This window comes from Lupinus angustifolius, chromosome LG09 (assembly GCF_001865875.1).
Source record: "Lupinus angustifolius cultivar Tanjil chromosome LG09, LupAngTanjil_v1.0, whole genome shotgun sequence".
Classification (NCBI taxonomy): domain Eukaryota; kingdom Viridiplantae; phylum Streptophyta; class Magnoliopsida; order Fabales; family Fabaceae; genus Lupinus; species Lupinus angustifolius.
This window is the reverse complement of record NC_032017.1, coordinates 18,394,402-18,409,925: the sequence shown is the minus strand read 5'-3', so window position 1 is coordinate 18,409,925 and position 15,524 is coordinate 18,394,402. Positions and strand designations below refer to the sequence as shown.

General features: G+C 30.9%; 2 protein-coding genes across 5 annotated transcripts; both read left to right on the top strand.

Moving 5' to 3' along the window:
- LOC109355982 (probable glycerol-3-phosphate acyltransferase 2) lies at positions 5,081-7,115 on the top strand. Of its 2 annotated transcripts, none has more exons than XM_019599291.1 (2): positions 5,081-5,814; positions 6,131-7,115. In XM_019599291.1, exons 1-2 carry the CDS (start codon positions 5,206-5,208, stop codon positions 7,025-7,027), a joined length of 1,506 nt encoding a protein of 501 aa, XP_019454836.1. In that variant the 5' UTR covers positions 5,081-5,205; the 3' UTR covers positions 7,028-7,115. The 2 variants fall into 2 exon arrangements, with proteins under 2 accessions (XP_019454836.1, XP_019454835.1); XM_019599290.1 differs by having other exon boundaries at positions 6,128-7,115.
- Positions 10,849-14,274, top strand: LOC109356117 (beta-1,3-galactosyltransferase 7-like). Of its 3 annotated transcripts, none has more exons than XM_019599455.1 (11): positions 10,849-11,034; positions 11,309-11,405; positions 11,511-11,569; positions 11,674-11,891; positions 12,090-12,153; positions 12,348-12,420; positions 12,505-12,625; positions 12,722-12,809; positions 12,904-13,029; positions 13,407-13,516; positions 13,854-14,274. In XM_019599455.1, exons 1-11 carry the CDS (start codon positions 10,859-10,861, stop codon positions 14,000-14,002), a joined length of 1,281 nt encoding a protein of 426 aa, XP_019455000.1. In that variant the 5' UTR covers positions 10,849-10,858; the 3' UTR covers positions 14,003-14,274. The 3 variants fall into 3 exon arrangements, with proteins under 3 accessions (XP_019455000.1, XP_019454999.1, XP_019455001.1); XM_019599454.1 differs by having other exon boundaries at positions 11,508-11,569; XM_019599456.1 differs by lacking the exon at positions 11,511-11,569 and having other exon boundaries at positions 10,918-11,034.

The window sequence follows — 15,524 nt, the reverse complement described above, 5'->3', positions numbered from 1 at the left end:
ATCTGCTTTGATAGCATAAACTGGGAAGAATTTTTACGGATCCTGTACAAGAATAAATGCATGGTCCAAATGTACTTATATAATTGGTTTTAAATTAACGAATTGTAATTTGATATTAATATTTTAAAATAACGATCAAGATGCATCACAAACCATATGGAATATCTATTGTGGTCTAAAACCATATATAATTGAAACATGTAAAAATATGTTGGGGAATCTCTACTTAATTTATGAGAGACTATAATCATTAAGTTTTAATAGGTGATTTATTGAATATATTGAATGACAATTTTTCCAAAGTCTTAAAAGGATATTAGTAAAAATCCAACCTAAAATGTTAAAGATAACATCTTCAATGTGTCTGAAAAATATAATAAAAGTTAATTATTCATTTTCTCTTTAGAGTGTAAAATGTGTGCACTGACAGTGTAAAGATTTATACACAGTCAGTGCATCATCCACCATTCATTTACAATACTTTTATTTAAAAGTCAATAATGACTAAAAATCAATGGTGGATGATGTAGTAACAGTGTAAAAATCCTTTACATTGTCGGTGTATATATCTTTTTCTCTTCTCTTTATTAAGGAGCATTACTCTCCTTCATCATATAAATAGAATTTATGAGGAAAAGAAACACCTTCACAAGCATATGAGAAGAGTAATATAATGAGTAAGTGAGAGAGCTCATATTCATGTAATGTAAGATTAGAGTACTTCTGGTAAGAGGATCAATAAGATTGAGTGTTAAACCTTAGCGTAAGAAATGAAAATTTTGTAATATACTTTTCATAGTTGAGACATTTTTTGGACTAAGTTATGTGATTTTATACTTCTCAATTTTTTTGGAATTACAAAGTGTATTCCTTCACCTTTTTAGATAACGAATTAATCAATTTCATGTGGGGCTGTCACTCCCAAATCATTAACATTTTGGTCTATATGAAGATTTAGTCTATATGAGAATTTAGCCTTACACCATTATATCAACGCCTTGTTGATTATATTTTTTTGAAAAGAGTTTTCCACTATTATACCATTTTGTTATATTTCATTTCTCTGCTTCTATAAGTTTTCATTTTTGTATCACATGGAAGTAAAAGAATTGCTTCTGTTTTGTTTCCAACTATAATAACCTTATATATATATAGTATAATAGTACTTATTATAAAATATAACATCACGGATTGATGCTCCACTAGTTGTCAAATATAAAAACAAAATTGATGAATTTACGTGTATATATAAAATTTGAGTATTGAAATTAACAAAAAATTTCTTTTATTTTATTTTTACTAGTTAATTAATAAGCAAGGTCTATTCTTAATATAATTAAGTGTTGATTGTTGTTTTTGAATTAACAAGTTAAGTAAATGCGAGTAGCAATATTTAAAAAAAAAACATGTAGTACTGGATTATTGACTAATCGTAATTTGTTTCCCACTAATGATTAATTTAAAAGGTATATTAATACTGTAATTTTTTAGTGAATGTGCACAATTAAGTATATTTGCCGTAATAAGGTGGATGAAAATAAATGTACTGCGGAGTTCTTAAATTTTAGTAAAGAAAGTACTAAGTACAGTTTGTTATGCCATGGTATTAATGTTGTGAGTTTGAGTGTTTTAGAAATTTACCAAAACAGTGACTCCCATAATTTGATAGATTTGATGGCAAAAGTACGCAGATGGGTGGTTCAAGTATGTTCCTCACACCATTTTCAAATTTCAGATGGACAAGTAATTCGTCAATTTATAACCAGTAAAAGATGTGGACGGATAATATTAAGAGTTTTCTACTCTATTATTATTTTATTCATATTTTATATTTAATTCTCTTTCACTCTTAAATAAAAGTAATATAATAGATAGTAGATGATAAGTGATTATACCAGTTGATAATTTGTATTTGAGAATAAAAATGTATGCATTGGTAATTTTATACATTGTTAGTATGTTACTGTGTTAAAATGGTAGAAATTATTAACAAATTTTTTTTATGAACAAGAAATATGAGACATTCATGAATGAGAAATATAATAAAAGGTTAAAGCTTGAAGAAATAAAAAAAAGAAGAGAAAGAATAGAATCATAGCTTTATTGAATTGAATAATATTTCATCATATTGAATTGAATGAGTGATAGTTTACCATGAAAGTAAATTATATATACATGTAAAACTAAGTAAAACCACTAAAACTAATTCTAACTAGTCTAATAAATATTAACTCAAATACTAAAATATAGTTTAACAACCCCCTCAAGCTTGAATCTATTATGCATTTCAAGCTTGAAATAATTGTGTTGAACACGATCATATACTCTATTACCTCTCATTATCTCACAGTCTTGAAATATGAATATGAAGCAATATTGATGCTTAATTACCATAGGCAGAAGCAACTTCATCCAAAGCTTAACTATATATTTTGACAGAAGCTTAACCAATCAAACCAACCATAATAGATGAAAGATAGAAAAATGGATCTTAATCTTGATCCTAATATGATGCTTTATTGATAAAAAATACACATCATAATGTTGTGTGTTTAATGAGGGAAGTAAAGAAAATAGAGTAATAAAAAAATAAGAAATATTTGAGGGTAATAAATGAAAAAATGTGTAGATTCTTGTTGTCATTGAGAAAAAAGTTTGATTCCAAACTAATACACTGACCTTGAAACCTGAAACAACTAATTCCAAACACCATAAAGTATTACAAGATAGCATTTATAAAGCATGTGTTGCCAAGCTCTCACATGAGAGGGTGAATGTTCATTCTTTAAAAAGGCACTATATATATATTTCTTAGCTAAGCTCTTCTTTATGGATACTATAAGCAAAGAGCAACAGGGTATGCTTTAGAATCTAATACCTTAGAATGGACACTAAGAATCTCTTTTCCATTGCATGGAAAGAACCAATTGCTATAGTTTCTTTGAAATCTTGTGAGTCATAACTTCCAATACACCATCATCTTGAGAGCCATGAATTAGAATGAAGATTCTTTATTGAATCTTGGAATGATAGAAGTATAAGTGAAAGTCATCAAAACAATAATTATTGTTCTGATACCATGTTAAAATGGTAGGAGACATTAACAAATGTTTTTGATGAACAAGAAAGATGAGACATTCATGAATGAGAAAGATAAGAAAAGTTTAAAGCTTGAAGAAGAAAAAAAAAGAGAAAGAATAGAATCATAGTTTTATTGAATTGAATAATATTTCTCCTCGTCATATTGAATTGAATGAGTGATAATTTACAATAAAGTAAACTATATATACATGTAAAACTAACTAAAGCCATTAAAACTAACTCTAACTAGTCTAATACAATATCAACCCAAATAATAAAATATAGTTCAACAGACTATATTATCTACTATTCATATTTAATTATCAATACATTTTAAAAAATATAATACAAATAAATAGTAAATAATATACTGTTATTATATAGATTAAGATACAATATATAAATATTAATCTCTTTGTCTTAAACCTATTTTTTAATGGCCTAAAATTTAGTAAGTTTCTCTATCAATAATGATTATGTGTTTCTCTGTTCTCCAGCTAACCCATGCCACGTATTAATGTCCATGCTGTTATCTTAAATGCACTACTGAAGGGTAGATGAAACAGCTGTCCTTTAAACATAATTTCCTGTGCCATCAGATAGTGTTAATACTTGTATTTACTAAAGCTACAGGGACATGGATATGCACACTGTTAAGATTATATTCATTAGAAATTGGATTCTTGCCACTTGGTAGGTTTAAATTAAACAAGAGAATTCACAATAGGAATTTTAATGGAGTGATCTCAACCAAGTATTTATTATATATTAAGGGTAATATATATATATATACTAACCTTGTGATGTTTTATTTGTTTATAATGAATATTTTGGATCATAATATACATATAGTCTCAACAATTGTTACTAGCTACTCCAGCAAAGCACGTTTGAATGCATAGCTAACTATAAGAGAACCATGTTGCCCTTAGTTATTTGTAATCGTTCAAGTCATTCATTTTGTCGTTTCAATAAATGTATAAAGTAATGATGAGGTTACCAATGAAGTTGGCGATTTCTTCATTTTTACGCATAAAATCTTGATGGGGAAAGCTGCTATGAAGGAAGTTTAAGCTTAAATGTGTTTTAATTTATGTACCAGAAAAAATGTGTTTTAATTTTAAGTAAGTTAATTAATGGATTGCAGTTTATATAGTTTTAATTTACTAATTAAAATATTACATTCTTCCATATAAATAAAGGTAATTGTGTTTCAATTTGGATTATTGATTTTGATAGAAAAAGTGATTTTCGTTTTCTGAATATGAAACTTACTTGTGATTTGATTCTTTGATTACAATATCAAATTTGATCACTTCTTGTCCAAAAATTATTTGTGCTTGAGATATATATGAGAACACTTTATTTAAAAGGAGATAGCTTTGCATGCATAGAAATGTTGACATTTTGTATATGACTAATATGTGGCATAATGTTATTGTTCTACTTCAATCAATAACTTATACCTTGGGTTAGTGCATATCCTTTTAACTAGACTTTGACGTTGCCCAAATGATATGGTTAGTCACCTTTTCTATTTTAATGATAAGGCAATAACCCAAAATAACTTTACTAGATGTCCCATTATAATCTAAATGTTCAACAAATATTGCTTATTTTAGTTCAACAAAACAAAACATTACATTTTTAGAAGAAACATGTACGTATTAAAAGTATAAGAATTATATATATTGTCATTGTCAACCATTATTTTTAATCATTATCAATTCTTCAAAAAAATAATACAAAAAATAATAAATAATATAGTAATCATATATAAATCTTTTATATTAATAATACATAAATATTATATTTGTCTAACTATAATTATTGATTTCATGAACTATTTTACATCAGAAATAAGATATAAAAGTCCTAACAAAAAATATATACATTAAGATATACACTATTATTACATCATTCATATTTTTATTACTTTGATGTATTTCAAGAATGAAGAGCCAGTTAACTGGTCACTCGTTCATGCAAAGTAGGTGTATGTCACACTGAAGACAGAGACAGTATGAAAAAGATTATTATTAGTATCTTCTACTATATTTGTTACGCTTCTAGCACAACAAAATCCATTTTGTCTTAGTTTCCTTGGCCTTATTTTCTTGCACAATGGATCCTAGCAACAAGGTGAAAGTTGTTTCACTTTTCCACAAAACAACAGAACCAGCAAACAAAACACTAGTTTTTGAGTTTGAGGGTACACTGTTAAGATCTTCTTCTCTATTCCCTTACTTCATGCTGGTTGCCTTTGAAGCTGGAGGGATACTAAGGTCTCTAATCTTGTTTTTGTCATACCCTTTGGTGTGGCTTGTTGGTGAAGATCAACTAGGTTTGGAGATTATGGTTTTCTTGTGCTTTTTTGGTATAAGAAAGGACACATTCAGAATAGGGTCATCTATTTTGCCAAAGTTCTTTTTAGAAGATGTGGGGTGGGAAGGGTTTGAAGATGTTATGTGTTGTGAGAAAAAAGTAGCATCTAGTAAGTTACCTAGGGTTATGGTTGAAGGTTTCCTCAAGGACTATTTAAGTGTTGAGGGTGTTGTTGCAAGAGAGTTGAAGACCTTCAATGGGTACTTTTTGGGGTTGTTTGAGGAAAAGAAGGTAAATAAAATAACCCCTTCATATGAGGGTAAAACTAAAGCATGCAATGACAACACTATTGGTATTGGAGGTAGCCATTTTGAGCATATTGACAAAGAGCTTTTTCCTCATTTCAAGGTTAGGCCATTTTTAAGAATATAGGCAAATGTCCACACTCATTCATATCATTGTCTTAAAGCCTTTTTCTTTTTGTTTCACATGGAATAATTTTAAGTTACGGTTGTGGTAGTTGAAGTGTTTATCAGAATTTTAGATAATTTCAAAAATAATGTGTTTGATGTTGTCATAATTGCTACCATAATATAGCTACAAAGATTACCAAAACCTCAATATTATTACTATAGTTAACTTAAAACCTAGTTATGTGATATTTTATGATTTTTTTATGCTTAATAACTCTGTTTTCTAACTTTCTCTGTTTCTTCTTGAGAAGGTTTACTTATCTAAGGAAAGGAAAAATTGGCATGTCCTTCCAAGAGAGAAGTACCCAAAGCCATTGATATTCCATGATGGAAGATTAGCTTTTAGGCCAACCCCAACATCTTCTCTAGCCTTGTTCATGTGGTTACCCTTTGCACTATTTCTTGCCATATTCAGATTCATATTTGGTACTTCACTACCCTTCAATGTTTCTGCTCCAATATTAGCATTCTCTGGGACAAGAACCACTCTCTCAAAACCCTTCAATGTGTCTTTGGTCCACAACAAAGAAGATCAAAAGAGCATGCTCTATGTGTGTAACCACAGAACCTTGCTTGACCCACTTTACATTGCATATGTATTAAACAAACCACTTTCTGCAGTCACATACAGCTTAAGCAAATTCAATGAGCTAGTTTCTCCTATAAAAACTATAAGACTAACAAGAGACAGAGAAAAAGACAGAGAAGCAATGGTGAAATTGTTGAAACTAGGAAACCTTGTAATTTGTCCTGAAGGTACAACATGTAGGGAACCTTATTTGCTAAGGTTTAGTCCTTTGTTTGCTGAGTTAACTGATGATATTGTTCCTGTTGCTGTGGATGTTAAAGTTACCATGTTTTATGGAACAACAGCTAGTGGACATAAATGGTTGGACCCTTTTTTTCATTTTTTGAATCCAAACCCTACTTACTTCATTAAATTTTTGGAGAGGGTGCCAGAATCAGAAACATGCATGGGTGGTGGAAAATCAAGGATTGAAGTTGCTAATTTTGTGCAAAATGAGATAGGTAAAGGTTTAGGTTTTGCATGTACAAGTTTTACAAGGAAAGATAAGTATTTGGTCTTGGCAGGTAATGAAGGTGTTTATGATAAGAAACATGGCAGCCCTTACCTTAAGGGTGAATAGCCCTAAGCTTTTGTATCTCACATGAAAATCAAATATCTCACTATATGTAGTAAAGTTTTGTGATTAATCAATAAGCTATTTTCTTTTAGAATTTAATTGACTTTTTTGTGTTTTTACAATTACAAAATTATGAGACATAAATGAAATGAGATCATTGATTTGATCTATCTAAGTGAAGGGATGAATATTGTGGGTCAGTTATTGTATGGTGAGGTATGTTACATTTTTTTTAATGAATTATGTCCTATGAACTATTGATCATATAATTTAATATATATGCATTAGCAGTATACAATTTTTTATAATCACTTAATGAATTTAAACATCTACTCCAATTTTATTTATTTATTGGTTGTAACAAGTTCTAGTAGTTGGAATTGTGTGGTAGATATAGTATAGTCTTTGAATAGTACATCACTTGAGCTTAGAGTTTTTTAATAATTTTTTTACTTAAATATATTTTGGTTCCAAAAAATCTATTTTCTCCCATGTACCAAAGAAAGCAGAAGAAAATTTATAGGGATGATGTGTGCTATGAGAATTCCTCGCTTGGTTCTCCACTTCCCTAAACGAACCTCAATTGCAAACAAAATTGAATTTAAGGCATTTCATTGTAATCAATAAATAAAGAAAGCTACTCCTCTATAACTCTAATTGTTCAATCACACTTATAATTATTTTTAACCAAAAAATTGGTAAGTTAGTGTTTATACTAGTACAATACTAAAATTATATTAGGTATACAATTAAATAGGTCAATTAAAAAATACGGATCAAATTGGAAAATATTTATCAAAATCAGTTTATGTATGAAAAAATTGATATTCTTTTAAAATAGTACAATAACTATTTGAATCTTGAACTCAATTATTGTTTATAACATAATCAATTACTGAATCTTGAATGTTTTAAATAATAATATTTATATTCATAAATATATTATATTTATTATAATAAATATAACTTAATTAATATGCATTTTAATTAATGAATTAAGATTGGATTGCTATACTATACTAATGTATTAATAACGTTGTACAGATGAAACATCATTTACAAAAATGAGAATGTTTTATGACATAAAAAGGAATTATTAGAGGTAAATGATCGGGTGGACATCTGTTGTGCCATAAAAGTGTATCATTCAATGTACTACTATTTATGATTGGTAAAAAAAATATTCAATCTTTAATTTTTTAACTTCAATATATTTTTTTCAATCAATTATAAGTTGTGCCATGTAGTGTAATACACTTTGTGGTACAATTATTCCCTAAATAATCATGTCCTTTAAACATGCTCCAAGACATATATACGAAGACATAAATGAAACCATGTTTGAGCAAAGAATTTACGGGAATGCGTTATGGGACAGGCCATATCTAACTATATTGCAATTAATAAAAGAAAACGACTAAGGTTATCATAATGAGAAAGATATTCTATATAGAAACTTAAAAGTTCACTTCCCAATGTATGGATCATTAATTATGGGTCACACAATTATTTTTCAGCTGATATGGTTAACATGAGTGGGAAGGATGAGCCAATCTTGAAAACTAAGACCACCTTCATGAAAATTATACAGATGTTAGTGACAAATACTATATGAAATCTTTTGAAAATTTGATTTTGGTTCTCAAAGAAAATGACACTAACTTCTTGGAGGTAAATTGAAGAACGAGAGTAAGAAGAACACTTGAATGAAATAATACTTGATGCTTCTCTTTATTAATTGATTTGAATACTTGAATACAAGAGATGAATCAAAGCCATGTATATAGTCAATGAAAACTACCATATGGCAGAAACAGAAAAGAGAAAAATAACTAATTAATTATTTAACAAACTTAACTAATTAATCAATATGACTAACACATTTAACACATGTGTAAAAGGCTTAAACTATAACAATTATGAGTTGCTTGCATTGTAGTCAACAACTCTGTTGTCCTTGCCCTTTAGCCAACTCGAATGAAGGTTTATAAGATTGTAGTGAGGACTGTTTTTGTATAACTTGCAATCTGAGTTGCTATCTGAAACATCCTTGCTAGAGTGAACATCCTTGTTGCCTTGGTTCAAGATGTTTGAATTGTGAGTATCCTTCCTTTGATCCAAGCTGCAATGATCCAAGCTGCATTGATCCAAGCTACATATCATTGATTTGGTTGCTACCTGCATACAAGCATGAGTAAAGTGAGATATGTTAATGTTGTGTTCATGGCCTGGCCTAGCCTTAACACCAACATCAGTTGATGTTGTTGTTCTGTTCATCATAACACTAGCTTGCTTGGGTAGCAAGCTAGTTTGTTTAGACATAGGTTTGGCCCGGTTTTGTGTGTCCTTTGATAGATTTCTTTTTATAGGATTATTTCCAAATTATTAAGAGCATTAAATGATTTTTTTACCGAGATATTATCATTAATTAGGAAGTAGTGGAAGAAGAAAATGAATCAAGTACAATAATCAATGTTATGAGAATCAGACCGTCCCCGTTGATTAGACTTAGAAACAACTTTGATTTATAGTCTTAATAAAATGAGAAGTTACACCACTTTGAACTAGAGAAATTTCAGTACAACCACTACGACCATCACCACCCTTACTATCTAAACATGTGGATAGCAATGCTCTTACCATTGAATTTTCTGGGTAACCCATTTCAAAAACAACTGGGTTCTCATAAACTGACACAGAAGAAACACCGAATTGATGTTGTAGCTGCTCTTGTTGATGAATATTAATAGTAGGCACTTGCATTGTCATCATTTGCATTGGCAGTGGCAACCAATGTTGCTGCTGTGACACCATAGCCATGTCAAATGGCATAAGTGACTGAGCATCAGCAATAACATTGTCATGGTTTCCAACATAATAATCTTCTATTTGCCCTACACTTGATTGTTGCAATTGCATGTGGTTGTTTTCATTGATGTCTTAAATTGTGGTTGTTGTTGTTGAACCATTTCCCTCCACATCTCAACCATGCTTTTATTATTACTAAAAGTAGTTCCATTCAAGTCCATTAGAAGTGTTTGGTACATGTTGTCCATTTTCAGCTGATGAGATCACATTTTTTAGAAGCTCGTCAAAGTTGAGATTGTATAGAGGCCCTTCTCTAACCATAGCTGGGAACTGTGGCCCTTGAGCTCTATTAGGAGAAGCCATATCCGTTCAACAAAAGAAAACTATAGAGTTTGGGGGGAAATGAAACATGTATTAAGGAGAAAAAATGAACAAGTATACTATTAAGGTAGTTGCTTCAATATAGTATACTATTAATATGTCAATAATTAATTATGATTATGAAGGATGTAATGAGATTATTGATCATTCAAATGGCTTATCCATCAGCTAATCAATCATACTAATTTGAGATCAATCAAAAGGAAGCATTAATATATATTAAGTAATGTTAATAGTCTCATTAAAATTTATTGGCTACCCTATAATTATATAAAGGAATAGAAGTATCAATATATTATTTGTGTAATATTTATGTACGATGGGTATAAAGAATTATACATAATTATTATATTATTTATTAATCATTTAGATTATTTTGTAGAAAAATTAATAATAATTAAAAATAAATAGTGGATAATACAGTAACAATATATAAACTATTGTTTACTATTATTTTTCTCATTTACTATTATTTTTGTGCATACCTTTGAAACAAACTCATTAATTAAAACAACTACTGTTTAATCTCTGACTTGGCGTTTTGCCTGTATCTCTTTAAAAGAAAGAAACTGTATATAAATTTATTATTATTATTATTATTATTATTATGACATATAAGTGTATAACATATAACATGCAACGTCTATGCATGCGTTATTACGTATTGGAGCCATTACATTCCGACCAGACAAGTTTCAAGGAGACATAGATAGAGAGAAGAGGTTCATTATGAAGACTCGTAGTTCTTCCAAAATCTCTGCTAAATGGGTTCCCATTTTCTCTCTTCTTTCCTTCCTTCTTGGAATGCTCTTCACAATCAGGTACTATTCTTTTTCATAGTTATATGGTTCGCCATACAGTGCGCAATCAGTTTTTCATTCCTTTTACACTATTATTACAACACTTCTTTTATAAGAACGACTATATAGTATGTGGTATGCCGAATTTGATAAGGGTAGGTAGTTTAAAGGAGTGAAGCATGTAGCTATGGCCTTAAGTTTTTTGAAGCTTGTGTATGTGTTTTTTTTTGGCATTTTGTTTTTGTCTACAAGTTCAAATTTTTATGATTGTGTTCACTGTTGTGTTACTTTATAGGATGTGGGAACCACCTGCATTCAACAGTGTATTGCTTTCAAAACATGGGCATGAACAAAAGTTGCAAATGGTCTCAGAGGACTGTGATACTAAAAAGGTATGCTTTACTCACATTAAATTTCTATTTCCAAATTTGTTTTAAATTAGTTTCCATGATTTTTAAATCTTTGGGGATGTTTTGGTTTTTGGAATGGATTAGAAGCAACCTATGCTGGATAAGGATGTAATGGATGGACTATACAAAACCCATGAATCCATTCAGTGAGTGTTAACTAGAATATATTTCCAGTTTTGGGTATATTTGCTTGCAATTGAAGCCTTTGTTGAATAATTGGTGTTTTTCCTTTTTTTTTGGGGCATGTTAGATCCCTAGACAATCAAATTTCCGTGTTCCAGAAGGAACTAGCAGCATCTAGGAGTCCACATGAACCAGGGATCCTGAATCATTCTGGTTCCACCTTGAGCTCTGGGCTCTCTCCTAGAGACCCTTATAGGAAGAAGGTGTTTATAGTGATTGGCATAAACACAGCTTTCAGTAGCAGGATGCGGCGTGATTCGGTTAGAGCAACATGGATGCCTCAAGGTAAAACTGTTTTTTTGTACACGTTCTCTCAAATGTTGCTGAGAGGAATCAAATCTTTGACTTTATGGTATTTTTAGCGGAGCCTTACACCACTAGACTAACTTCTTCTTGGTTATTGAAAACTGTTTTGATCTAATCTAAATGATGACGGATAAACTTTTTGAGAAGCTGTGATTTTTGCCCTCCAATTTTGATCAGGGGAAAAACTTCTTCAATTGGAACGTGAGAAGGGAATTGTCATCAGATTCATGATTGGTCACAGGTACTTTCCTGCATGATTCTGCTTTGGCTTTTGTTACATGAAACTATTGTAAAAACAAAATATGATGTGAAACAGAAGAGGATTACTATCTATTTAGTTTAGATTATATTCTTAATCTAAATAGATAGATGTTTAATGGGTTGCAGTTATACTTAATGGAACTAACATGAGTGATATTTACATGGTTCTCTCAGTACAACATCCAACAGTATTCTAGATCAAACTATTGATTTAGAAGAAGCCCAACACAAAGACTTTCTTCGCCTGGTAATATATCATAATAATTGATTATGTGGGAAAAAACTGGATAATCTAGCAGGAATATGACATTGTTTTTTCAATATCTTGTAGGAACATGTTGAAGGGTATCATGAACTGTCTGCAAAAACAAAAATTTTCTTTTCTACTGCAGTTGCAAAATGGGATGCTGATTTTTATGTTAAAGTGGATGATGATGTCCATGTCAATTTAGGCATGTGCTATCTCAGAATACTCAACACCTTTCTTGTGTTTCATGCCATTTTTTTCCTCACTAGTAAGGTTTATTCTAACAATTGCTTCTGATTAGGTGCACTGGCTGCAACCCTTGCCCGTCGTCGTTCAAAACCCAGGGTCTACATTGGGTGTATGAAATCTGGACCTGTTCTTTCTCAAAAGTAATTCACTGGACTTATAAAGAAAGAGGTTGTTCCCTTTCTATGTGCCTCATTGTGGCTATGTAGTTATGTGAATATCTTTCTGTATATCCAGGGATGTTAAGTATCATGAACCTGAGTTTTGGAAGTTTGGAGAACAAGGGAACAAATACTTCCTACATGCAACTGGGCAGATATATGCTATCTCTAAGGATCTGGCTACATACATTTCCATTAACCAGTAAGGATGTGATTTTCTATGCAGCACTTAATTAACAATCTTCTTATCTCCAGCCATTTTTTTGCTACATATCAGTAATTGTATATTTGCAGCAGAATAAAATTTTATGAATTTGAAATCTTGTGCCAAACTAGATTTTGTTATTGTGGAGAATGATAGTTCTGCCAATTTTTTAAAAGCAAAGTATTTTTTGTGTTTCAGTAAGAACTACATTTTTTGTTTGAGCAAGTTAAAATGTTTCTACATAGGAACTCTTAGACTATTGATCAGTCAAAGTTTCTATAATCAGCAAGAATCTAATTATGGTATATACATTTGGCATAGAATATTCTGTCTTGCAAGAACAAATTTCAGGGGGTTTCTAATTGTGTCTGCAGGCCAATATTGCACAGATATGCTAATGAAGATGTCTCACTTGGTGCATGGTTCATTGGTCTGGAAGTTGAGCATATTGACGACCGCAGTATGTGCTGTGGTACTCCTCCAGGTAAGACATCTGAAAATAAGTAACTAGCAAACATTGTCGAGCTCGAATCTCTTTCGGGTCAGAATGTCACAGAAATAGAGTATCTATTTTTCTTTCAATTACTACTAGAAGTTCTGGCATTTAGCATGTATATATGTTGGTGTCACTAGATGACTTCCACAGGTTTCCATCACCAAACTACTTCTTACAAGGCTCTTCACATTTCTTCAAATTATCCTTGATAAAATTTGTTTCATCATAGGAATCTGACACAATCAGAAACTTCAGTAGTATCTGCATGCCCTGAACATTCATGACTATACAACTTTCATTATCACTTGGACTAATATTTTTTTAGATTGTGAGTGGAAGGCACAAGCAGGTAACGTATGTGTTGCATCATTTGATTGGAGTTGCAGTGGAATCTGCATGGCAGTAGAAAATATTAAATATGTCCACTCAAAGTGTGGTGAAGGGGATGAAGCTGTTTGGAGTTATGTACTGTAGGTTGATTTAAAGCAAGATCTACTTACTGTTTTGTTCCTCATGAAACAAAAGTGGTTTTCTGTGTTGAGAGTGAGTAATCTTTGCAAATAGATGACATGGAAGACTTCATTAGCCTTTTATAGCTACCAGCAAGGATGCTTGTAGAAGCTGTTCTTCTATTTTAACTCATTCCAATATAGCATTTATTGATATCTCATGTAAAGGAAGCCATAGGCTGAAGATAATTATTGAGATTCACTACACAAAACATAATGATATCAAAAAACTATATAATAGCATATTGATATGACAATTAAGGTACTGTTTATTTGTTTAGCATTCAATGGTTCATACCTCCTAGATACACATCTAGGTGATCTTATAAAAGTAGACTTGTGTGTATTAATACCCAAAACAAATTGTAAGTTTTTTTGTACAAAGCCTTAACTATGGTGTTGTTTGTTGCTGATATAGTGAACATATATAATGAGCATGTTGCAAATGCATCACACCAACAAAACCAATTAATGTTCTAAAGGCAAAAACAAAATTGCCATTATATAACATGGGGTAGTATAAAAAAACAAAATTGATGTCAAACTATTTTTTCTGTATGACAACCAAAATTAAAATTTCTGTACTTTATAGAGATTAAAAATATATTGAAGCCTATTTTAAAATCTCCTAAACTGATTTCTTTATGATAGAGCCCAATCTAAACCAGTAGAGATGAAGATAGTTCAACTAGCTTATATGGGTCAATATTCTAAACCCTAAAACACTGTGTAGTAAATTGTGTTATAGTTAGTACAATGATTTTCTCCTGACTATTGGTAATCTATCTCATTTATATATATTACCAAAATTTGGCATAATGGTACAATGTCCTTATGCATTCTCTTGTTAGGTGTCATTTTAATGCGGAATTAATGATGCTATAAAGGCAAACCCTCCACAATTTCACTAAAATCTATGGTACATACAGAGATTTAGACGTGAATCACTATTGGTTGCAGAAGCATCATTTTATTTTGCAAACATGCCTCACCCCAAAAATTGGTTGCACAGGTCAGGTGAAGAGACCCAACAAAATAGCTGGGTTCTCATTCTCACATATACTCAACCTCATTCCAGTTCTCAAGTATTCCAAGCTCAAAAGGCTCGTCTCAGGAAAAAGCTTAAACACCAACAATACTGCTACTGCTTCTAGCTGCGGAAATAGGCCAAGAGTAATAGTTAAAAGTGATGTGATTAGGAACCACAGGTGTAGGAATGAGAATTATGTTCCCATAAGCATTGAAAATATGGATCCTCCTTTGCCTGTAATCAAGAGAATGCAGAAATCAGAAGAAGCAAGCAAGGTGGATAGTCTTTGGAAAAGAAGGTCAGGTGGGGCTGAATTTAAAATTTTACAGTATCGAAGACATCATCTTCAGCTAACAAGTGTGTTTAATGGATGATCAGATGAATGAGACATGCAACAAATTTTGTTTTCTTCAAAATTCTACGTCAGAAGTAATCTAAGGTAGGTGGATAGAGCATA